The following is a 26908-nucleotide window of genomic DNA, read 5'->3' on the forward strand; positions in this document are numbered from 1 at the left end:
GTGGCATGTTTCCTCTTATTCAGACATTATAGAGTGCTTAATAAGAGGAAACGCATAACATATTATCACATATCGCTCACTCCTTTCAAGAACGTCATTTATCAAAAATTGTCAATTTTCAGTTGTGCATGTTTTCGAAATGCCCAGAAAATGTACTATATCCCAGCAAAAGCGGCATATTTTTAACTCAATATTTACCCGCTACAGGGCTGAAAGTGTTGTTTTTGCATTTTGAAGAAAATGTATTGTTTAATTATGTTTTTAAATATACCAAATATTTTTCAAATGGAGAAAAAACCCTCAGGTTTTACCTAAAAAGATCTGTTGCACAGTAAAAAGTTCAATAAGTGGCTTGATATTTATTTTTAATACATTGTATTACATTTTTAAACTTTGAAAACGATCTCCTGAAAACTCTAGTTTTTTTTATTTATGACTTTCTTGAAAGGAGTGAGCGATATATGAATATAAAAAAGAATTCAATCCAATAACCTTGTTTAATTTTGGATATATTACCCAACAATTTAAAATGGAATTCTACCAACTGTCTGCAGTTACAATAAATAATATAATTTTCAGTTTTTATGTAAAACTTAAAGTGAGCTACGTTACTGTATTGCACACATTTTGCGCCTCTTCCACATTCACGCATCTCTCCGTACATTCCCGCCGATTATTGCGACACCTGACCTGACCACGCCCAAATATTTGAAAAGATGTGTTTTTTTTCTCAAGTTGAATTTATTTTTAAATACATTCAAATATTTTCATTACAAAATTCTGTTTTATTTGAGTGGTTTCATATGTTCCACACCCAGTGGAGTGCATTTCATTAAGGCACATAGGCAGTGCCTACCTTAATGGAATGGAAAAAAATATGGAAAACTTTGATATAGATAAAAATAAAATTAAAGATCAAAAAAACTACAAGGTTTCACAGTTATTTCTCCCCGACAAAACATTATTTGAGTAATAATAGATAAGATTTTTAAAAAAATTAATAAAATGCTGTTTTTTCTACTGCCTACTCTGATTAAAAAATCTGTGCACGCCACTGTCTACACCAATTCAAACAAACTCTTATCCGCACCCCAATGATGCATAGGGCACTGAACTTGAGTGTGGTCAGGTCAGGAGTCGGAATGATGGGCAGTATGTATGAGGAGATATATGATAAAACAGATGTTTTATTAGAATGAACACGCTGCAGATATTATACTGCTGAGATGTTGATGAATGTCTCTCCGAGGTAGGGTTGGTTGCCTAGAACACGGGAATCTTCTCTCGCGGGGTGTGCGTGATGTCGTCGTCTATGACCAGGAGCAGCATGAAGCTGAAGAACATGGCCGCCGCGGACAGGAAGTGCCAGATGTCGTGGTTGTCGTAGAAGTCCAGCAGCCCGCACATCCGGTTGAAGGAGCGACTCTGCGCGGGAGTCAACTGGCCAAACAAAATTACACACTTATTACTTCAAGTCATCTGAGCATACAAAAATTACATACTTATTACTTCAAGTCATCTGAGCAATGAAAAATTACACACTTATTACTTCAAGTCAACTGAGCAATGAAAAATTACACACTTATTACTTCAAGTCAACTGAGCAATGAAAAATTACACACTTATTACTTCAAGTCAACTGAGCAATGAAAAATTACATTCTTATTACTTCAAGTCAACTGCGAGTGTTTTTGCATAGAATTTTCACTCATGAATTACATGAAATTATAGTAACTTTAAACATAAAGAGTAAATCCACTCACGAGTAGGCATAGGCTATGAAACTTATAAAGTTGAAGCCTGAGTAGGGACATGATAAACGGTGTTGCATAAGCCGTAGCTAGATTTCAGAGTCACTTGGACGTTAGGAAATTAAAAAAAAAAGAGCAATGAAAAATTACATACTTATTACTTCAAGTGAACTGGGCAATGAAAAATTACACACTTATTACATTAATACCGACATCATCCGACTGGTCCAGTCTGATGATGTCGGTTACGACGAAACCCGGTCGCTGGTCAAATGAAAATAAAGTGGAAAAGCTTAAAATATTGGTTTTAATCTAATAATATAATAAAATAAAACCCTAGCGCAAAGTAATACCGGAGGACCATCTTCATCTATATTGAAATGTCTAAAAAAATTAAACTCAGCAGGTCTTGAGAGTGATCTGTGATACAGAGGGAAGTCACAATAGACCTAATATGGAAAGCAAGATCCCTTGACCTCATACTAATATATAAAATAAAACCCTAGCGTAAAGTAATACCGGAGGACCATCTTCATCTATATTGAGATGTTAAAAAAAAGTGAACTTTTAATACTCGCAGTATTCAGAGAGTGTGAAGATGCACTCTGAATACGGAGAGAGAGACTCACGGCCCAGGAGGTGCTGTTGTCGAAGAAGAAGTAGAGTGCCCCGGCCCAGGTGGTGCCCCCGAGCACCAGCAGCACCCAGGCGGGCCACCCGATGCGCTCGCGGTGCACCAGCTTCATGGTGAGGTACCAGAACAGGTGCAGGGCCAGGTTCATGAGGAAGATGTACAGCAGGTGCGTCGCAAAGTCCTTGCTGTGCGAGTACAGCCTGCAGACCAAACGCATTTCTCAAACACTGTCATAAGATAGAGGAAAATGAATAAATATATACTATACAAATCCTAGTTTTTATTATATTTTATTTAACTAACTAACTAACCATCACGCCGCTTCTCCGCAGGGGTTGGCAGAGAGAATAGAGCGCCACACCACTCTGTCCTTGCAAACATTCTTCGCCTCTTCCACGTTCATGCATCTCCTCATACATACCCGCCGATTGTTACGACTCCTAACCTGACCACTTTCAAGTATTTGGCATACCTGATCGTGCCATGTTTTTCTCGGTCTTCCTCTGCTTCTTTTCCCACTAACATTCGCGTCATTCATTTGTTTTACCGTTCTTTCCTCACTCATTCGTTCTACATGTCCAAACCATCTCAACACACCTTTCTTAATTTTATCGATAATGCTTTTCTCAGCTTTGCATTCCTTCCTTATTTCACTATTCGCACATCTATCATACATCGTTTTGTCGCACATTCTTCTGAGAGATGGCATTTTGACTGCATTCAGTCTACTTTCATCCTTCGTTTGCCAACTCCATGTTTCACTTCCATACTTTATATTTTATTTAATTTTTTATAAATAGGAAATTGAAATATTTGTGTACATAATAAAAAAAACAAATATTTCTCTTTAACTGGTTAACTGCCAAAAGCATGTTAACCAGTCCGGGAGTATGGACGCAAATGAACATCAGTGCGAATTTTCCTTAACCTTTTAACCGCGTAAACTTTGTTCCTGAGAGACGCCCGTGCGCAGCGGTATTTTGCCTGTTTTAAAATGATTACTTTTATCATGTATTTAGTTAAGAAACTATTTATTTTTCTAAACAAAAACGTTAAATGGGATTCATTGTGCCTTTTTGGTACTCTATAATACACGTGTGTCACATTATTCTTGAAATATATCGTAATATAAACTAATTAGATCGTAACATAAATAAATCAAAGCGCGCATCGTGTGTCACTCTTACCCACTGGCGATGCGTAGCGTCGAGAGTGAGACAGATATAGGGCATGATTATGGCGCGGACTAATTATCGACTTCGAGAAAAATCAGGGATCTGTTCTTTTATTTATTCTTGTGTTACACATTATTAGTCAGATATTTCAACAGATGTCATAAGGCCGAGGATTGACGTATTATTTTATCCAAAGTTCCACACCATGAAAAAATCCCTCCAAGTTGAACTGAGGTTGGAAACTTGGAGCAATGTAAAAACACAAACGCTTATGTCAGCCGCGTATGGGGCATGTTTTGTTAAAACACATACGGTTATGCGAGCCGCGTGGATCCGGTTAAAGGAGTATGGACGTTCATGAAGTCGAAGTCTGTCTGTCAGTATAATGTAACTTGTGTAGCAATGACATCTGTGGATATTTCTGTGTAATTTTGTCAAAATTGAAACATATTTGGAATAGGTGTAATTATAATTATTATACACCTAATTTCTATCTTCGTAATACATCAATTTAATGAAAAAATATTTATTTTCATGTAAAAAGAACCCACTCCCCAGAGAAAGTTGGACATCAATTTTTATACTCCCGGAAAGGTTAAGACACATAATTTTCTGTGAACCGAGCGCCGCTCATACACCGCAGTATTTTAATTTTTTTTTATTTGCAAAGCACCAAAATTGAGTGATACAAGCCATACTAATGATTTTACTTGAAGTTACTCAAACGTTTTTGCCACACTTTTTTAAATGTTTTATGACTGCACTATTGACATATGACTATGCACTTGTCCGCCTCCGTGGTGTAATGGTCAGCGTGTTTAGCTACCGTGCTGGAGGTCCCGGGTTCGATTCCCAGGGGGGGTGAAAATAAATATTAGTGATTTAACACTGTAATATTTATTTAATATTACCCTGGACTGGTTCCTAAAGCGCAAGAGTGATCACCTTGCCTTCATGTTAGTAATGATCAAGATAACACTGCGTTAATTTGATGCAGTGCCCTATGCACCATTAGGTGCGGATAAGAGTTATAAGTAAGTAATTGACATATACAAATCGTAGTCATACAGGAGAAAGTGACCGATTGCATTGTTTTACAAAAACGTGATCACTGACTATTTGATACCTTACTAACTTAATATTGCCCTGAAAAACATCCCAAAGGATTTTAAACTCGGAAGTATAATATATTGACTTGGTAAAAATGACTAACTGCATTGACAACCGTCATAGGCTGGTTTAAGTGATTACTTTACACACGTGTAACATTCACCAATTCTACCCATTATTGACAACCACACTACTCAAATTCTTGGAAGTTCTATATATGTGAACCAATTTAGAAACCTTGTTCTTGAATCACTAGAACTTCATTAGATGATTGGTGAGATGTAAAGAAGCTTTTTATAAAGCAGAAACTCTTGTATAAGTATGTGACGGTCGCCAGCCCCGTAAATGCCCAGGCTTCTTTCTTCATCTTTGATGAGATGTCAAAAAATAATATGAAAACAACTCCTGTAATTGGAGATGATCCAGATTTTGTGAATAAGTATTTGCACACACTCAAAATATTTAACCCATATGGCTACCTTACATGTCTTCACAGAACATCAGCTAGCAACAAGTGTATGTAAACACAAGTGATTTTACATTTGGATATATATTCTGAGTCTGCCTCCGTGGCGTAATGGTCAGCACGCTCTGCTACAGTTCTGGAGGTCCCGGGTTCGATTCCCAGGGGAGGTCAAATAAATATAAGTGATTTTTTCACTATAATATTTATTCAATATTACCCTGGACTGGTGCCTGAAGCGGAGGGCTGATCACCTTTCCTTCATGTGTAAACTTCAAGATTTAAATCTTCAAGATAACACTGCATTTATATGTAGCAGTGCCCTATGCACCATTGGGGTGCGGATAAGGGTTTAAAAAAAACCAAAATATATTCAATATTACCCTGGATTGGTCGCTGAAGCGCAGGAGTTATAATCTTGCCTTCATGTAAGTAATGATAAAGAGCACTGCGGCAATACTACGCAGTGCCCTATATTTCATTGGGTGCGGATAAGGGTTAGAAGGCGAATGTGAGCAGAAAATAGTATAACGTTGGCACTCACCCCCATCCGGCCAACGCCCAGTTGCACAGGTTGGCGAGCAGGACGAGTATGCAGCGACTCCTATAAGCCGGGCGACACAGACCACCGCAAATGCACTTGGAACAGCAGCTGAAACCTGCGATACAATGACAAGTTTAGTCAACCTTAGACTGATCATCGAAATATCCAAGTTCATGTTTGTTTGGAAATCGTAGTACGCAGCTCGCAACTGGAGTCACAGATTCCTCTTCCTTTACAGCGCGCCACCGAGAGCTGACTGACGGCGGCCATTCGATAAGCAAAGGCCGGAAATCGGATCAAACGAAAGCAGAGTAACCTACAGTGAATCTACAGTTATTTTACTCTCAAGACTCATTTTATTATTGCTAACTAACTAACCATCACGCCGCTTCACCGCAGGGGTAGGCAGAGAGAATCGAACGCCACACCACTCTGTCTTTGCAAATATTCTTTGCCTCTTCTACATTCATGCATCTCCTCATACAAACCCGACAGTTATTAGGAATCCTGACCCGGCCGCTTTCAAGTATTTGACATACCTGATTGTGACTATTATTATTTCTTTATTTTAATCTCACTCTCAAGACCTGCGTGAGTCATGCAGCTTACGACCTGTCTTGGTAGTACGAGCTTCACCTTCTCGGGGTCTATAGGTGAAAGTCCAGTTTAAAATCAACAAAAATGATTGTTATTGCACTTACTGATTCTGAGGCGGCCCAAATAGTAGATCTGCAGGGTGAGCACGAAGCAGGCGCTGATGTGGATGAAGGTAAAGATGACCCAGAAGTAGAAGTTGGGATACAGAACCCCGATCAGACCTGTCAACAGTCGGGAGATAAATCTGCAATTACTCATAAATTAATAACTTAGGAAGATATCCTGAAGAAGATGTGGAGAGTTAGTTACCTATGAAGACGGCGCACGCCAGCACTCCGAAGGTCCCGTGGGCCCGAGCGTTGATGTCCGGGTGCCTGGTCTGGTAGATCTTCACCATGCACAGCACTGCCATGATGTACATGAACGACGTATCTGCAGTACAACATATCTCCGTTAGGTAAGTAAATATGTGGGTAGTGATGGCCGTTGCACAGACTGGTTAGGTATCAATATTCTTTTAACCCCTTGTGTGATTTGCCCAAATACAATTCGGGTAGGTATTTTGCTGACGAAGGATGAAAGTAGACTGAATGCAGTCAAAATGCGATCTCTCAGAAGAATGTGCGACAAAACGATGTATGATAGATGTGCGAATAGTGAAATTAGGAAGGAATGCAAAGCTGAGATAAGCATTATCGATAAAATTAAGAAAGGTGTGTTGAGATGGTTTGGACATGTAGAACGAATGAGTGAGGAAAGAACGGTAAAACAAATTTATGAGGCGAATGTTAGCGGGAAAAGAAGCAGAGAAAGACCGAGAAAAACTTGTCACGATGAAGTATACCAAATACTTGAAAGTGGTCGGGTTAGGAGTCGAAACAATCGGCGGGTATGTATGAGGAGATGCATGAACGTGGAAGAGGCGAAGAATGTTTGCAAGGACAGAGTGGTGTGCCGCTCTATTCTCTCTGCCTACCCCTGCGTATAAGCGGCGTGATGGTTAATAGTGAAAAAAGGGTGGTTCTTTTGGATCCACTAATTTTCCAAAAGGTTGACCACAGAAGTGGTTAAATATCAGCGTGACAACGCCTCGTTACGCAGGTTGACTAATGAAATAAGCAAGAGGACCAAATATCGCAAAGGATGCGTACCAAACTGGAAGTTGGTGTGGTTGGGGCAGACGTGGTAGGATCCGGAGAGTACGCCTTCCATCATCAGGGCAACTCCCATGGCGTAGTACAGTCCGTGGTGCGGCGGTATCCCGTAGTACTGCCAACAGAACATGATAAAATATTCATTGACCGGTTAACTGCCAAAAGCGTCTTAAGACGCATAATTTCCTGTGAACGGAGCGCCGCTCATACAAAAATTACGTTTTAAGACGCGCCGTTTTAAATAAGCTTTTACTAAAGTAAAATCAATGATTTAACCGGTTCCACGCGGCTCGCATAACCGTATGTGTTTTAACAAAACATGCCCCATACGCGGCTGACATAAGCGTTTGTGTTTTTACATTGCTCCAAGTTTCCAACCTCAGTTCAACTTGGAGGGATTTTTTCATGGTGTGGAACTTTGGATAAAATAATACGTCAATCCTCGGCCTTATGACATCTGTTGAAATATCTGACTAATAATGTGTAACACAAGAATAAATAAAAGAACAGATCCCTGATTTTTCTCGAAGTCGATAATTAGTCCGCGCCATAATCATGCCCTATATCTGTCTCACTCTCGACGCTACGCATCGCCAGTGGGTAAGAGTGACACACGATGCGCGCTTTGATTTATTTATGTTACGATCTTATTTGTTTATATTACGATATATTTCTAGAATAATGTGACGCACGTGTATTATAGAGTACCAAAAAGGCACAATGAATCCCATTGAACGTTTTAGTTCAGGAAAATAAATCGTTTCTTAACTAAATACACGATAAAAGTAATCATTTAAAAAACGGCGAAATACCGCCGCGCACGGGCGTCTCTTAGGAACAAAGTTAACGCGGTTAAAAGGTTAAAATGTACAAATATATTGAACGCATAGTGACATCTATTAAGAATATCTTTGCATACTTAGAATTAAAACAGAATTTGTTTTTACCACTTTAAACGTAAATTAAAGAGAGCTTTGTCGTCGGAACAACTGATGGCGCTCAGGGTTGTCCAATAATCCCCGAGTTGCCGTCACTGCCGAATCTGACGACAGTGATTTTAGTGTCAATTCTGATGATTTTTAATTTTTACATAAATTAAAACGCTTTAATTTGTACCAGAAGATGAAAACATCTGTTGTTTTTGACACTAGTCGTATATATGAATAAAACTTATTAAAGTGGTATATTCAAGTGTTTAATTTGAATAAAATAATCGTGTCATTCCACAAAGTTTATGCCTGTGGCAACCCACAACAATCGAATGAACGAGCATAATCTAACACCCAAACCGAGCTCGGCCCGAACAGGAACCAGAACCACACATTCCGTCACCGCCCGTCCAGTGATCGACACGTCCTCCAACTGTTCTCACATAAGAATCACGCGATTATTCTTAAATATTTCTTGATTGTAATTTTCTAGAACTGAATAAATTTGTGTTAAAAGTAATCCGCTTTCATCTTGCTTCCCTTCTGTTAAATTAAGTTGGTGTTCAACTAGAACCCATATGCCGAATCAATAAATAATATAAAAGTACCTTGTCGAAGCGAGTGTCGACGTGGCGTCTGCGGTTCCTCCAGACGAAGATGATGAAGAGCGCCCCGAGCAAGACGTAGCCGAGGTTGGAGTACACGTGGTTGAAGTCCGACAGCAACCCGAGGGGGTGGGCGCACAGGAAGTTGTAGTAGCACTGGTCCTGGTTGCCCGTCTGGTTCAGGACCTGCACACAAACCCGACCAATCACAGCTGGCCACTGGCGAGGGACGGGGGGAAGGATGTGGTATGTTGGCGACACATTGGTGACAAGGGCATTCTAGACTTGTCTCTACTAAAAACCACTAAGAGCTACCTAGTTATCAGTGGCGTTCGCAGAGAATTAATTAGGGAAGGCAGAGGTAGGTAGTAAGGTAAGATTCTTCTTCTCCGTCTTATTCCTCATTGCTGAGGGTTGTGACCTTTGCAGAAGCAATCACTCTTCTCCAGTTATCCCTTGCCTGCGCTGCACGTAGCGCTCCAACCACCGAGGTGCCTGCTGCTGCCTTAACTCCATCAATCCATCGTGCGGGGATCTTCCTCTCCCTCTCTTTCCCTCCAGGCTACCGATAACAACTAGTCGCGTTCCAGACTATCCTCGTTGCCACGCGCAATGTGTCCAAAGAACTGGAGAATCCGTCGGGTACAGATATTGGCCAGAGTCAAGCCATCCAAGCGTAGTTCCTGGCGAATGGACTCGTTGGTGCGTCTAGCTGTCCATGGAATTCGGAGCATGCGCCTCCAACACCACATTTCGAAGGCATCAATTTTTCTCCTTTCTGCTGCTTTTATGGTCCATGTTTCAGCAGCATAGAGAAAAATAGAGTAGACCAAGCTCCTGACAAGCTTCAACTAGGTGTTGTTGGCTTCATCAAGGTAAGCTAGGTACTACTTACTAAGGTAGGCAATCAGGTAGGCAGCAAGGTAACTTAGGTACTACTTGGTAAGGTAGAGTAAGGAGAGTGTCACGTACCCTCTGGTAGGTGATGACCAGCTGGACGACCGGAAGGCCGTAGAAGACGGCCACCGTGAGGACATTCCACAGGAACACGGAAGACCGGCGATCCAGGGCCTGCGTGTCCTTGGTGCAGAGCTCGTTCAGGAACACATCGTTGGAGCCTGGCTGCTCGCTCAAGGAGTCGTAGCTCACCCTCCCTGCGAACAGCACAAACAAGATGAACACATGAACCCAGAGGTTCCCAAAGTGTGCGCCGTAGAAAGTAAAGAGGGGCGCCGTGAGTCGATCCTCTATCATTATCCGAAACCACAAATATTCTCTTTTTTGCTGTTCTCTGTTTCAATTCTGAAATCTTATAAATATAATGAAACTCAATTTCATATTATAGATGTTTTAATTTTTGTGCCATCTACCCAACTACTATTATTGTAGGTACCTATTTCTTTAGACTATAATATGTACATTTTCATCCTGGTTTAGCATCTCTCAAGGTGTCAAACAGGGATGTGTAATGTCGCTGTGGCAGTTTAACCTATACATGGATAATTGTATGAAAGAACTGATAGATTTAAAAAAAAAAAAAAAATGTATATAAAAAAACTCACTCCTGTACAGGTTAACAACAGTTTGAGTGCGTCCAAATGCTTCTTCACAAATCTGAATTATCTCCAATTACAGGAGTTATTTTCATATTATTTTTTGACATCTCAACATAGACGAAGAAGAAAGAAGATGCGGACAGAAAACTAACAACTTTAAAAACAATTTTGTTGTTCTATTGAAGTGATCATCTAAGTATTGCATAGCTAATCAAGGTTATACTTTCATTTTCATTTTTTCAAACCCTTATCCGCACCCCAATGGTGCGTAGGGCACTGCATTATATAAACACAGTGTTATCTTGATCGTTAACACACGAAGGAAAGGTGATCAGCCTTCCGCTTCAGGTACCAGTCCAGGGTAATATTGAATAAATATTAGAGTGTAAAAATCACTTGTATTTATTTGACCCCCCCCCTGGGAATCGAACCCGGGACCTCGAGAATGGTAGCCAAGCGTGCTGACCATTACACTACGGAGGCGGACGGAGGTTATACTTACTTATCCCAAAATTGTTGGTAGCTATGTCTAGAGCTGAGCACGCGGAGCGAGTTGTTGGACTGCTCATTATAGAAGAGCCATTTCCAGTGACTGAAAAAAAAGGCATATTTTTATGACTATTTAATATTGACATATTGAAGTGATTTTATATTGAAGACTAAATGCCACCTATACAATGCCTGCATTGCTTCTGTTCTCTTATACGGCTGTGAAACATGGCACCTTACAAGGGCCCAGAGCAGCTGTGTACTAAGCTTCGAGAATAGGTGTCTGCGGAGAATTTTAGGCGTGCGGTGGTTTGACTTTGTGAGGAATGAAGAAATAAGGCGTAGGACGCAGCAAATCTTGGTCACAACTGTCGTCAAGAAAAGGCGATTCAGTCGGCTCGGCCATGTACTCCGCATGCCTCCCGAGAGCCGCCATCAAGCTCGCCTCCTCTACAAGGCATCAGGTCCCCGAACACTGCTGACGATTCGTCGGCAGTTCTCATCAGAACTTCGGGACGTGGACATGATTTGGGAGAATGCAAGGGAGCTGGCAGCCGACAGAAAAGCCGGGAGACAGTTTGTGGGCTCTAAATGCTCCACTTAGGGAGCGGATATGGTTTAATAATATTTAATATTATTATTTTACGTTCCTATATCATATGATGCAGTGCCCACCATCCGGCGAATGAGGGTATGATGATGATATAACAGTATGCTCCGGACTAGAGATTCCACTAACCAGATCCACGCGGCTCGCATAACCGTATGTGTTTTTACTTTGCTCCAAGTTTCCAACCTCAGTTCAACTCGGAGGGATTTTTTCATGGTGTGGAACTTTGTCCGCCTCCGCGGTGTAATGGTCAGCGTGTTAAGCTACCGTGCTGGAGGTCCCGGGTTCGATTCCCAGGGGGGGGTGAAAATAAATATTAGTGATTTAACACTGTAATATTTATTTAATATTACCCTGGACTGGTTCCTGAAGCGCAAGAGTGATCACCTTGCCTTCATGTAAGTAATGATCAAGATAACGCTGCGTCAATTTGATGCAGTGCCCTATGCACCATTAGGTGCGGATAAGGGTTATGGAACTTTGGATAAAATAATACGTCAATCCTCGGCCTTACGACATCTGTTGAAATATCTGACTAATAATTTGTAACATCACAAGGATAAATAAAAGAACAGATCCCTGATTTTTCTCCGCTCCGTCGATAATTAGTCCGCGCCATAATCATGCCCTGTATCTGTCTCACTCTCGACGCTACGCATCGCCAGTGGGTAAGAGTGACGCACGATGCGCGCTTTAATTTATTTATGTTACGATCTTATTTGTTTATATTACGATATATTTCAAGAATAATGTGACACAAGTGTATTATAGAGTACCAAAAAGGCACAATGAATCCCATTGAACGTTTTTGTTTAGGAAAATAAATCATTTCTTAACTAAATACATGATAAAAGCAATAATTTAAAAAAACTGCAAAATACCGCCGCGCACGGGCGTCTCTCAGGAACAAAGTTAACGCGGTTAAAAGGTTAAGGTTCACGGGATAGTTAGTTAGTCAGACATGGCAGTGTTGCCGGCGTACCTCGGAGCACCTCCTCTGCCCGCACGGAGTCCATGGTCCTGGGCGGGCTCCGGTGGCAGGTGAGGCCGATGAGGAACACCAGGTAGATGGAGAAGATGGCCGCCAGCGCCACCACGATGGCCACCCAGTACTGCTGGTACGTGATGCTCGGCACGATCCTCAGCCTGCCGAGTATTGCTTATTAACAACCAAATAAATTTTACATATAGTCCATTGTTTGATTCGACATCGATTAAACACGATTCGTCAATATCCAATTCGAACCCCCCCCACTCCTCTCATCCTACAAGTATATAAATAGATTCGATTCCTAGTCTAATTCTAATAAAAATACACGATCGCCGGAAAATCGACACAATAAAACAATGCTTTTTGAAATTTTCACTCAACGCGCAAAAAGCAAACACAAATAAACATCAAAGAAATCCTCTCATTCGCGACCTCGGTTCGTATGGAACGGATACTTCGTTAATGCCCTTTAGGTACAAATACAGACTTCCACTACACTATCATATCACCAACACGCCTGGACCTGCCGCCCTCACCGACGAGCCCGCCCATTCCAGCCGCCCGCACACAGACGCTACTTAACCATAAGTTAGTTAAGTGTAGTATTAAGTTAAGCAGGTTGCCTTCCTAGGCGCAATGTAAGTATTAGCTAGAAATGTAAGTATACACATAGATATAAGAATAAACAAGTAAATTCACTACCTGAGTAAAATCAAGAATTAAAATCATACACCTAAGTAACTTCACTGCTAACTTAGAATCATTGAAACGTATAAACTCATGCCTCTAGCGAGATAGCGAGTGTTTTTGCCTAGAATTTTCACTCATGAATTACATGAAATTATAGTAACTTTAAACATAAAGAGTAAATCCACTCACAAGTAGGCATAGGCTATGAAACTTTTAAAGTTGAAGCCTGAGTAGGGACATGATAAACGGTGTTGCATAAGCCGTAGCTAGATTTCAGAGTCACTTGGACGTTAGGTAATTCAAAATCTAATTCTAATATACGTTTAACCTCGGCTCGTAACGCATGTCTGTATTGAAAACTATAGTGCATGTTGGTCTTCGGGTCGACCAAAAATCGCGTGTGTTAGACATTTTGTGTAGTTTTGAGTGTGTAAATGGTGCTATGGTGGTGAAGGGTAGTATTGTTTGCATGCTGTGTTAGTGATTGTCCTGACGAAGAGACGGGTACGTCTCGAAACCGGTAGACGTAAAAATCTCGGTGAGTGGTTATATACTAATTTTATTAACATTTTTGTAAAAAAATAAATAAGTATTGCTAATTTTTTACAACATTTTGAGTGTGACTAAATACTATACTTGTTTAAATCTGGATTATTTTTATTTCATCTCACCAATAGATGTCTCTAGTGAAGTTCTACTTTTCGACTCTTAGTTTTTTATAAGTGTATTTTTATATTAGATACTGTATGTATGTATTAATCATGTTAAAGGCATTAGACTAACTAACTAACTAACCATCACGCCGCTTCACCGCAGGGGTAGGCAGAGAGAATCGAACGCCACACCACTCTGTCTTTGCAAACATTCTTTGCCTCTTCTACATTCATGCATCTCCTCATACATACCCGACGATTATTACGACTCCTGACCCGGCCGCTTTCAAGTATTTGACATACCTGATTGTGCCAAGTTTTCCTCGGTCGTCCTCTGCTTCTTTTTCCAACTACATTCGCCCCATAAATTTGTTTAACCGTTCTTTCTTCACTCATACGCTCCACATGTCCAAACCATCTCAACACACCTTTCTTAATTTTATCGATAATGCTTATCTCAGCCTTACATTCTTTCCTTATTTCATCATTCGAACATCTATCAAACATCGTTTTGCCACACATTCGTCTGAGGGATCGCATTTCGACTGCATTCAGTCTGCTTTCATCCTTCTTTTGCCAACTCCATGCTTCGCTTCCATACATAAGGGTTGGAACCAGAACTCCATTGTGTACTGCCAGTTTTAGTCGTTCAATAAATAAAATAAATTAATACTCTAGCGCAAAAATTTTAATCTATTAAATTACAACTAACATACAAAAGGAATAGTCACATCAGGTTTGGTTCTGAACGAATTTCACCCGTGTTCGATTGGAGTAAGCCACAAGCTACATACTCAGTCACTTTGTGGTAAAACCTATCCATTTTTTTTTTACTTCGTAAATACCAATGTCCACCTCCATGGTGTAATGGCTAGCTTGTATAGCTGCCGTGCTGGAGGTCCCGGGTTCGATTCCCCGGGGGGAGAGAAAATAAATATTAGTTTTTTAACGCTGTAATATTTATTTAATATTACCCTGTACTGGTCACTGAAGCGCGCCTTGCCTTCATCTGTTAATGATCAAAATAACACTGCGTCAATACGATGCAGTGCCCTATGCACCATTGGCAGCGGATAAGGGTAAGAAGAAGAAGAAATACCACTACTTCTTAAAATCTACTATGACACGTATTTAGTTTTTTTTTTTTGGTGTACTTTTAAAATTTCTTCATTTGGCCTGTGTACCTTGAATAGCAAAAGTTTGCGTAACACTGTGTTAGAGCATGGTCGATTGGATTAAACGGACCAAGTAGCAAGGGGGGTTCTGCTGTACGTACGTGATTGACTTGGTCCGGCCGAGGGGAAGGGGTCGCACACCCGGCTCGGTCCAGGCAAAGTCCTGGATCTTCCAGTCGAAGAACTTTGCGAAGTTCGAGGAGTTCTTTTCCGGAGAGCAGTCGGCATCGTTTTCCCGGACAAGCAACACGATGTAGAATCCGAGTGGGTAGCGGGCTTGCTGAAAATGAAAAAATCATACAGGTCACTTTTAACTGGTTAACTGCCGGCAGGTACGTGTACGGCGGTACCCAGCACGCCGCGAATTTTACCACAAAAATAAAACCTTCTAAACATATCGCTATTGAAAGTGTAAAAACGTTTATTTATAAAACTTACCAAATAAAAAACAAATTTATGAGGCGAATGTTAGTGGGAAAAGAAGCAGAGGAAGACCGAGAAAAACATGGCACGATCAGGTATGCGAAATACTTGAAAGTGGTCAGGTTAGGAGTCGTAACAATCGGCGGGTATGTATGAGGAGATGCATGAACGTGGAAGAGGCGAAGAATGTTTGCAAGGACAGAGTGGTGTGGCGCTCTATTCTCTCTGCCTACCCCTGCGGTAATCCGTTTTTTTTTAACAAGTATTTAAACACACTCAAAATGTTGTAATTAAATTATCTGGTCAAATTATAAGCTTAAATAATAAAAATGAAAATGGTATTTTCTGGCGTTTCTCATGTGTGTGATTATAATCCAGGATTCGGACCTCACATACTAATATAAGAGTTTCTGCTCAGTAAAAAGCTTCTTTACATCTCACCAATAGATGTCTCTAGTGAAGTTCTAGTGATTCAAGAACAAGGTGTCTAAATTGATTCATATATATATAGAACTTCCAAGAATTTTATTAGTGTGGTTGTCAATAATGGGTAGAATTGGTGAATGTTACATGTGCGTAAAATGATCATTTAAAACCAGCCTATGACGGTCGTCAGCCTTGTAAATGCCCAAACTTCCATATTCTTCTTCATCTTTGATGAGATATGAAAAAATAATATGAAAATAACCCCTGCCATTGGAGATAATCAGATGCCAGATTTTGTGAACAAGTATTTGGACACACTCAAAATGTTGTAACTCAACCTTGTTGAATGTTTGCATAGACAGAGGTAGTGTGGGGATCTACTCCTCTGCCTACCCCTGCGGAGAAGCTGGGTGATGGTTAGCGCGGTGAACTCACCGTCACAGTGATGCCGCCTCTCTTGCTGATGGTGGCGTAAAATCCCTCGTAGGCGATATCGCGCTCCGTGTCAAACACTGGACACTGAAATCAGAAAATGTACTTTTGTATCAGACAAACTTCATCTTCTTCTTCGTTCCATGTTCGCTCCCTAGGTGGAGCATATGGCCAACACGAGACGTCTCCAAGTCACCCTGTCACGCGCCATCTCCTTGCCTTCTTTCCAGGTCAGTCCGGCGTCTCGAAGTTCCGCTGAGTATAGTCGGTGAATGACAAACAGTGGACGCAAAGTTCAAGTTAGTATCTGGCCACTTCACTTCTTCACTTCTAACCCTTATCCGTACCCTGAAGGTGCATAAGACACTGCATCATATAAATGCAGTATCATCTTGATTGTTATAACACATGAAGGAGGGGTCATCAGCCCTCCGCTTCAGCTACCAGTCCAGGGTAATATTAAATAAATATTAGAGTGAAAAAATCACTTCCGTAGTTCAATGGTTAGCACGCTCCGCTACCGTTCTGGAGGTCCCGGGTTCAATTCCCAGGGGGGGGCCAAATAAATACAAGTGATTTTTTCACTGTCATATTTATTCAATATTACCCTGGACTGGTATCTGAAGCGGAGGGCTGATCACCTTTCCTTCATGTGTTAACGATCAAGATAACACTGCGTTTATATGATGCAGTGCCCTATGCACCATTGGGGTTCGGATTAGGATTTGAATTGAATTGAATTAATAATTCTGATTATTAAATTGATTTAAAAAAAATCGTTACTTAACAAATACAATTTTTGTTGTAAAGAAGAACAATGTTGTACATAAATATTTGTGTGTGTGTGTGTGTGTGTGTGTGTGTGTGTGTACGTGCAAGACTTACCGACGCATTCTGTATGGAGATCAGCATGCAAGTATCGTCATTAGAGTCCAGTCTGATCAACACCGTCTTCAAACTCTCCTTGCGTTTGTTGCGTACGCTTGCCAGGAACACCTCCCGGGCCAGGTCCCAAGCGCGGCCGTTGGGGGTCGAGCTGGACCGGTTACTGGCCTCTCCCGCCCCGAAGGCGGACTGATTACCCGGCTGTCCTTCTATGGAGGGTTGATCAGTCTTTTTGGTGGAATTCCACCACCGAGCGATGTTCTCCAGGTCCAGTGTCCCGTCCATGGCTCCGTACTCGAAGGAGTAGAAGAATATGACGGGTTTTGAGGGGCTGGTGGTGACATTTTTCTCGGTGTTTACAGACAGGTAAAAGTCCTTTACAAGTTCTACTTTCAAAGTAAGCGTTAGGTTTTTTTCACTGGACGTGTATATATGAATTATCGGATGGTTTTGCGTTATAACATCTGGAAAAATAAAATAAATATACAGTAAAACGTTGATATAATGCACTGTTCAGCAAACTTTTTCTATTCAAGGTACACCTAAAAATTAAGAAATTTTAGAGGTGCATATTAACCATATTATGGTAACATATTTAACATATCGCTCACTCTTTTCAACAAGGTCATAAATCAAAAAACTTGATTTTTCAGGAGAACGTTTTTAAAGTTTAAAATTAAAAATAAATATCAAGCCACTTATTGAACTTTTTACTGCGCAACAGATCTTTTTAGGTAAAACCTGAAGGTTTTTTCTCCATTTGAAAAATACTTAGTATATTTTAAAAGATAATTAAACAATACCTTTTCTTCAAAATGCAAAAACGACACTTTCTGTCCTGCAGCGGGTAAATATTAAGTTAAAAATATGCCGCTTTTGGTGGGATATAGTACATTTTTTGGGCATTCCGAAAATATGCACAACTGAAAATTGACAATTTTTGATATATGACGTTGTTGAAAGAAGTGAGCGATATGTCGGTCCCTTCGTTCTCGTTATAACCGAGTTCGATGTATTTCTCTTTTAAAAAAAAATATATACATATTTTATTTCTGTTGAGATATCTAGAATATTCATTACCTTTACTGTTTTCCGGTTTAGCTGTTTGAAGGAAGAAGTTCTTGTTGGGGCACAGAGTCCTGGAAATGCTCAGGTGTTGCTGGTCGCCGACCACGAGAGGTAATTGCCACGATAAAACACCTAAATAAATAATTAATCAATAAAAATAATTATTTATAAATAATTTTACCAGGCAATAGATCTTTGTCAGACGGGAGGAATATCTAATTTAACATACTCAACCTATAAAGGATTGTATTAGACTCGTGAAGTGTTTTTGACAGCCAATATTATTAATACTTTCATCCATCATTTGCTTTTGGAAAATTGCCTTCGAAAAAACGTTATTTTCGTAAGTTGGCAATGAATGACGTCACAAAAACGTTGGAGTTATTTTGATGTTGGTGTCATTGCTAAATTATTGGCGGCTCTATTTGTTGATGTCTATGGTCCACCCTCCTACCCCCCCCTCCCCTCATATTTGTATAACAAAAATTATAGTGTAGTGGTAAATAAGCAATCCACACTACCAAATACTTTAAACCATTGACAATAAACCATATGACGTCATAAAACCTTCGATGAAGGAAATTTGATGACGTATGCAAACGCACGTTATTTTCATATTATAAGCTTAAATAAAATAATATGAAAATAACTCCTGTAATTGGAGAGAATCCAGATTTTGTGAACAAGTATTTGGACACACTCGAAATGTTGTAAATAAATTGTCTGGTCAAATTATAAGTTTAAATAATAAAAATGAAAATGGTATTTTCTGGCGTTTCTCATGTGTGTGATTATAATCCAGGATTCGGACCTCACATACTAAAATAAGAGTTTTTGCTTAGTAAAAAGCTTCTTTACATCTCACCAATAGATGTATCTAGTGAAGTTCTAGTGATTCAAGAACAAGGTTTCTAAATTGGTTCATATATATATAGAACTTCCAAGAATTTGAGTAGTGTGGTTGTCAATAACGGGTAGATTAGGTGAATGTCACACGCGTGTAAAGTGATAAACCAGCCTGTGACGGTCATCCGACCCGTCAATGCCCAGACTTTCATATTCTTCTTCATCTTTGACGAGATGTCAAAAAATAATATGAATAAAGGGATTGGTATTTAGTTTGAATAATTAGTCAGCTAGATCCGACTCCGACCCGACGTTGGCCGGCACACAGACGCCCACAGCCCCGACCAGCACAACAGACAGACACGGAACAGCGCAAAGACATTTACAGAGAATGGTCAGTCATTGCGTTTCCACTCAACCATTATTCATCGACACTCTATTACGGATCCCAGTCATAGTAAAGTTGTTTTTCATACCTTTTTGCTGGCGGGCTGTTATGAAGATGGGATAATCCCTGGTGGCCTGGTTACTGACAACTGATATCCGAGCCGGGAACTCCGCTTCGAACCACTGAAAGTATATAACGCAAATGAAAAATTTGTATTTTATATTAACACTATCATTCTAGGTGTGAAGAAGCTCTTTATTAAGCAGAAACTCTTATATTAGTATGTGAGGTCCGAATCCTGGATTATAATCACACACATGAGAAACGCCAGAAAATATTATTTTCATTTTTATTACTTAAGCTTATAATTTGACCAGACAATTTATTTACAACATTTTGAGTGTGTCCAAGTACTTGTTCACAAAATCTGGATTATCTCCAATTACAGGAGTTATTTTCATATTATTTTTTGACATCCCATCAAAGATGAAGAAGAATATGAAAGTCTGGGCATTTACCGGTAGTAAATAATGTCAATAATGGGTACAATTGGTGAATGTTCTTCTTCTTCTTCTTCCATGTTCGCTCCCTAGCTGGAGCATATGGCCAACACGAGTCGTCTCCAAATCACTCTGTCACGCGCCATCTCCTTGGCTTCCTCCCAGGTCAGTCCGGCGTCTCCAAGTTCCGCTGAGTATAGTCGGTGAATGTTCGTCAGCGGCCTTCCGGGGCGCCGGAATCCTCGGGGTGAATGTTACACGTGTGTAAAGTGATCACTTGAAAATTAAATGCCCAGACATCCATATTCTTCTTCATCTTTGATGAGATGTCAAAAAATAATATGAAAATAACTCCTGTAATAGGAGATAATCCAGATTTTGTGAACAAGTATTTGGACACACTCAAAATGTTGTACTTTTATTCTAGTTCTACTTATAATGCCTATACCATTTACTATGACTAAATTATATTGTATACCCACACACAGGCCATGCCTTTGTGGGATCTTTTTTTGTATTTATATTTATATTTTATTCATATTTTTTTGAATTTGAATTTATGTCGTGTAATGCAAAAGAATTTAAAATAAAGAAAAAAACTAAATAAAATTTTATATTACATTAACCGGATCCACGCGGCTCGCATAACCGTATGTGTTTTCATAAAACATTCCCTGTACGCGGCTGACATAAAACCGTTTGTGTTTTTACTTTACTCCAAGTTTCGAACCTCAGTTCAACTTGGAGGGATTTTTCCATGGTGTGGAACTTTGGATAAAATAATACGTCAATCCTCGGCCTTATGACATCTGTTGAAATATCTGACTAATAATTTGTAACATCACAAGGATAAATAAAAGAACAGATCCCTGATTTTTCTTGCCGTCAGTAATTAGTCCGCGCCATAATCATGCCCTATATCTGTCTCACTCTCGACGCTACGCATCGCCAGTGGGTAAGAGTGACACACGATGCGTGTGTGCTTTGATTTATTTATGTTACGATCTTATTTGTTTATATTTCAAGAATAATGTGACACAAGTGTATTGTAGAGTACCAAAAAGGCACAATGAATCCCATTGAACGTTTTTGTTTTGGAAAATAAATCGTTTCTTAACTAAATACATGATAAAAGTAATCATTTAAAAAACGGCAAAATACCGCCGCGTACGGGCGTCTCTTAGGAACAAAGTAAACGCGGTTAAAAGGTTAAAAGCATTGTTAAGTATGTGGTATGGTAATATCGAGGTGCCATAATAAAGTGCTCTAACTACATTTTTGTCAATTTTGAGATATTTAGCGTACGTTATCAAAAGCATTTTTAACTTTGTGGTATGGTAATATCGACGTGCCATACGTTAAGTGCTCTAACTACATTTCTGTCAATTTTGAGATATTTGGTGTACGTTATCAACTGACAGTTAACTACAAATATAAAAAAAAAATATATATATATATATATCAAATAAATTACGCCTAGTTTTCAGGCGGATGAGACGCTATCTACATGGAATTTTCTAAATGAACTGAACTCCTAAAACGCAAACTACTAAATTTTGACAAAGCACAAAGTTTTACAACGATTTCATACATTATTTTATCGTGTTTTTGAATGAAAATACTAGTTTAGAATTTCAGATAAAATCGTTAATTTTTAAAAAAGAATACATTGAAAAAATCTTCGAAGCTCTCTCCTGTAAAGTAACAGATTTGCAGATAGAGTACATTACGTAGGGGCCGCCGATATAACACTCTCCATATCATTCATCCTTCTTCTAACTCTTATCCGCACCCGATGGTGCATAGGGCACTGCATCATATAAACGCAGCGTTGTCTTGATCGTTATGACACATGAAGGAAAGGTAAGCCCTCCGCTTCAGGATAATATTGAATAAATATTAGAGTGAAAAGATCTCATATATTTATTTGACCCCCCTGGGAATCGAACCCGAGACCTCCAGTACGGTAGCCGAGCGTGCTGACCGTCACACTACGGAGGCGGACAGAGAGAAGAAATTGAGAATATAAACTATTTTACAATTTTCATAGAATAAACTCTTTTTAATTTAATTTGACTACAGTCCTTACGCCCCTATGAATCGAACACGGGACTGCTAGCACGGAAGCCTAATAATGTGTTAACCACTAAGCTCAACTCTAATGTATGGAAGTGAAACATGGAGTTGGCAAAGAAGGATGAAAGTAGACTGAATGCAGTCAAAATGCGATCTCTCAGAAGAATGTGTAACAAAACGATGTATGATAGATGTGCGAATAGTGAAATAAGGAAGGAATGCAAAGCTGAGATAAGCATTATCGATAAAATTAAGAAAGGTGTGTTGAGATGGTTTGGACATGTAGAACGAATGAGTGAGGAGAGAACGGTAAAACAAATTTATGAGGCGAATGTTAGCGGGAAAAGAAGCGGAGGAAGACCGAGAAAAACATGGCACGATCAGGTATGCCAAATACTTGAAAGTGGTCAGGTTAGGAGTCGTAACAATCGGCGGGTATGTATGAGGAGATGCATGAACGTGGAAGAGGCGAAGAATGTTTGCAAGGACAGAGTGGTGTGGCGCTCTATTCTCTCTGCCTACCCCTGCGGGGAAGCGGCGTGATGGTTAGTTAGTTAGTTAGTTACTAAGCTCAATACCCAAATCCGCTCCCTCATAAAGTGACTGCAGTTATGCAAAATAGTTCCCCGAAACAAATGATAAAATTTATCTTGTTTGATGAGATAAAGTAGAAAATGTAATATTCGATTAGCTATTGATTTTGGTTGTCTTATCTATACCCAATGTTGATTTTCCTTTGAACCTTTTATGAGTTGTTTAGTTTTCTAGCGAATAGATATGAAACAACACTTCGGAGAATTTAAAAATTAACTCGTATTTTATAATATCCTGTTTGAACACAACGCTCACTCCTTTCAAGAACGTCATAAATCAAAAAACTTAATTTTTAGGAGATTGTTTATAAAGTTTAAAAATATAACACAATGTATTAAAAATAAACATCAAGCCACTTATTGAAGTTTTAACTGTGCAACGGATCTTTTTATGTAAAACCTGAAGGTTTTTTCTCCATTTGAAAAATTTTTAGTATATTTAAAAATACTTAAACAATACCTTTTCTTCAAAATGCAAAAACAACACTCTCTGCCCCGTAGCGGGTAAATATTAAGTTAAAAATATGCCATTTTTTCTGGGATATAGTGCATTTTCTGGGCATTCCGAAAACATGCACAACTGAAAATTGACGTTATTGAAAGGAGTGAGTGACATGTCTAAGAATAACAGCAGAGCAATGTTACTTGAATTGCCCTACCCGCAGGACTGATCACCTTGCCTCCGTAAAATTAACGATTTCTATTCAATTCAATTTATTTATTTATTATTAACATACACATTACAAATTAAAATTTAAAGCGTTTACATTAACAAAAAATCGAAAATAAGCAAGAATATTCTTGAATAAGTGAGGAAAGAACAGTAAAACAAATTTATGAGGCGAATGTTATTGGGAAAAGAAGCAGAGGAAGACCGAGAAAAACATGGCACAATCAGGTATGCCAAATACTTGAAAGTGGTCTGGTTAGGAGTCGTAACAATCGGCGGGTATGTATGAGGAGATGCATAAACGTGGAAGAGGCGAAGAATGTTTGCAAGGACAGAGTGGTGTGGCGCTCTATTCTCATTGCCTACCCCTGCGGAGAAGCGGCGTGATGGTTAGTTAGTTAGAGAAAATCCAGATTTGTGAACAAGTATTGGGACCCATTAAAAATGCTGTATATTTTAAATATTTATACACGTACATATGTATTTCTTAATTTTTAATGACGAATTACAAAGGCATGACCAACTAACTAAAAAAAATATTAATATTAAAGGTAGTTTACCTCTGATTTGGAGTACTCAAATACAAATTCCACAGTGCTGTTGATGTTCAAAACGTAGTCTTTCCCGTAATCATACCTGCAATAAAAAATACAAAATTGTTACCTTTTTACAGATTTGGCATTTAAATTGCAGAATTCCATTTTAATTTACATATTAAATGTTATTTAATATTAAACGTCCGCCTCCGTAGTGTAATGGTCAGCACGCTCGGCTACCGTTCTGGAGGTCCCGGGTTCGATTCCCAAGGGGGGTAAAATGAATATAAGTGATTTTTTCACTGTAATATTTATTCAATATTACCATGGACTGGTACCTGAGGCGGAGGGCTGATCACCCTTCCTTCATGTGTAAACGATCAAGATAACACTGCGTTTATATGACACAGTGCCCTATGCACCATTGGGGTGCGGATAAGGGTTTTATTATTATTATTATTATTAAATGTTAAAATCAAACACTGCAGTTGGAAAATGCCATAACAAGGCGAAACAATTGTCATAAATTTGATTTTTATCTGTTTTTAATAAAACAATACAACTAAGTGGACTCTAAAAATCCGTGTTTGATTTTAATATTTAATAATGATAATAAACCCTTATCCGCACCCCAATGGTGCATAGGGCACTGCGTCATATAAACACAGTGTTATCTTGATCGTTTACACATGAAGGAAAGGTGATCAGCCCTCCGCTTCAGGTACCAGTCCAGGGTAATATAGAATAAATATTACAGTGAAAAAATCAGTCATATTTATTTTACCCCCCCTGGGAATCGAACCCGGATCCTTCAGAACGGTAGCCGAGCGTGCTGACCATTACACTACGGAGGCGGACATATATATAATAAAATAATATTCACATATATATATATAATAAAAAGAAGAGTGTGGCGTTCCATCCTCTCTGCCTACCTCTGCATGGAAACGGCGTGATGGTAGTAGTAGTAGTAGTTAATAAAATATCTTTTGTATTTTTTGTATTTATGATTTATTTATTTATTAAATTATCATATTAAATACAGTGAAACCTCTATGTATCGTTTTCAAAGGGACCTATTGAAATAAACTATGAATGCGGGAAAACAATGAATGCGGGATTAAGAGGTCAACACCCAAGTAGATACGACCGAGTAAAGATACCGCCCTCCCAATCTGCATAACCATTCGTAGGCTTAAATTCTAGGAAGAATACAGGTTTCAGATGCAAATGTATAAAAAAAAAAATACAAACCTGAATAGAATTTTAAAAAATACCTTCGTTTTTTAACTGTTTTATTTTCGTAAGTCAATAGTATATTTTCGGCTTTGCAAATAGTATTTTTTTCAGCATCGGTTATTGAATGTGCGTTGTAGAAAGTTTTCTTTCAAAGAGTGTGCACGCTTCTGGAAATGCAGGTACAGGCAGCGGCTCCTTTTCATCAATATCGACCTCTCCTGCTATCGGTTACACGAGCTTTCCATAGTTTCTATCCCGTACGTTGCCGTTGAATGTAAGAAAATTGAAAAGAATGAAAAAAAACAGACAAAATGTATCAAATATGCAGCTTAATTCAAACGATAAATGCGGTAAATGGTGATAGAGAAACGATCGATGCGGTTTAGTTTAGTATGAAATTAAGTCGGGATAGAAGAAATAAACGACACATCCGGGAAAACGATTATTCGAGGAACGATAGATAGAGGTTTCACTGTATCAATTTGTAATATAACTAATAAACAAAAGATTTTACAATTTTTTTAAGAAAATACAACAGTAAAAAGTTTTGTTTCAATAAATCTGTTCGATACTGTACATCAATTTAATTTTAAAGTTAACCTTTTTGCTACTAATCAAAGTACCATGAATACAGCAAAAAGAAACGCATTTTGAATGAAACGTTGTCACATAAAATAACCCTAATTCAAACATATCGCTCACTCCTTTCAACAACGTCATACATCAAAAAACTTAATTCTTCAGGAGAACGTTTTTAAAGTTTAAAAATATAATACAATGTATTAAAAATAAATATCAAGCCACTTATTGAACTTTTTACTGTGTAACAGATCTTTTTAGGTAAAACCTGAAGGTTTTTTCTCCATTTGAAAAATATTGAGTACATTAAAAAAATAATTAAATAATACATTTCCTTCAAAATGCAAAAACAACACTTTATGCCCTGTAGCGGGTAAATGTTAAGTTAAAAATATGCCGCTTTTGCTGGGATATAGTACATTTTCTGGGCATTCCGAAAACATACAAAAATTTTAAGTTGTGCATGTTTTCAGAATGCCCCGAAAATGTACTATATCCCAGCAAAAGAGGCATATTTTTAACTAAATATTTACCCGCTACGGGGCAGAAAATGTCGTTTTTGCATTTTGAAGAAAAGGTATTGATTGATTATTTTTTTTAAATATACTAAATATTTTTCAAATGGAGAAAAAACCTTCAGGATTTACCTAAAAAGATCTGTTGCACAGTAAAAAGTTCAATAAGTGGCTAGATATTTATTTTTAATACATTGTATTACATTTTTAAACTTTAAAAACGTTCTCTTGAAAACTTGAGTTTTTTTTATTAATGACGTTCTTGAAAGGAGTGAGCGATGTGCTTATTGTACTTACGTTCTGTTAATGAAAACAAATGCCTGCGAATACGGTTGACCGTTGCACAGGTGAATTGGGTACAAGAGCGCGAGTAAGAAAAATACCAATGCCATCTTGATGTTCACGATACAGCATGGCAAACTGGAATACGATATTACAGCATTCGCTGCCTTATCTCTCGCTATCGCAGATAAGTAGTGTGACGCGATAGCGCGGGGGAAATCACGGCAGAGCACATATTACATATATATATTGGCCATAACCAACCCATAACCTCGATCGAATGCAGATTACACCTTATCGAATGTAAAAGAACACAAATATTAC

At 38.9% G+C, this 26908-nt stretch overlaps 1 protein-coding gene across 2 annotated transcripts; it reads right to left on the minus strand.

Annotated features, from left to right (window-relative positions):
* LOC148312306 (SID1 transmembrane family member 1-like) lies at positions 1–26908 on the minus strand. 2 transcript variants are annotated; one of them, XM_088277517.1, is made up of 17 exons: positions 26600–26908; positions 23994–24069; positions 19683–19776; positions 18373–18492; positions 17293–17756; positions 16411–16494; positions 15228–15406; positions 12600–12763; positions 11021–11110; positions 9935–10116; positions 8966–9148; positions 7426–7543; positions 6584–6706; positions 6379–6495; positions 5678–5792; positions 2381–2585; positions 1–1440 (listed from the first exon to the last, which is right to left on the minus strand). In XM_088277517.1, the coding sequence occupies exons 1-17, from the start codon at positions 26692–26694 to the stop codon at positions 1264–1266; spliced, it is 2586 nt and encodes an 861-aa protein (XP_088133643.1). In that variant the 5' UTR covers positions 26695–26908; the 3' UTR covers positions 1–1263. The 2 variants fall into 2 exon arrangements, with proteins under 2 accessions (XP_088133643.1, XP_088133644.1); XM_088277518.1 differs by lacking the exon at positions 1–1440 and having other exon boundaries at positions 2499–2612.

This window comes from Brachycentrus maculatus, unplaced genomic scaffold (assembly GCF_059751285.1).
Source record: "Brachycentrus maculatus isolate JH-2025_06_01 unplaced genomic scaffold, ASM5975128v1 h1tg000044l, whole genome shotgun sequence".
In the NCBI taxonomy this organism is placed as follows: Eukaryota; Metazoa; Arthropoda; class Insecta; order Trichoptera; family Brachycentridae; genus Brachycentrus; species Brachycentrus maculatus.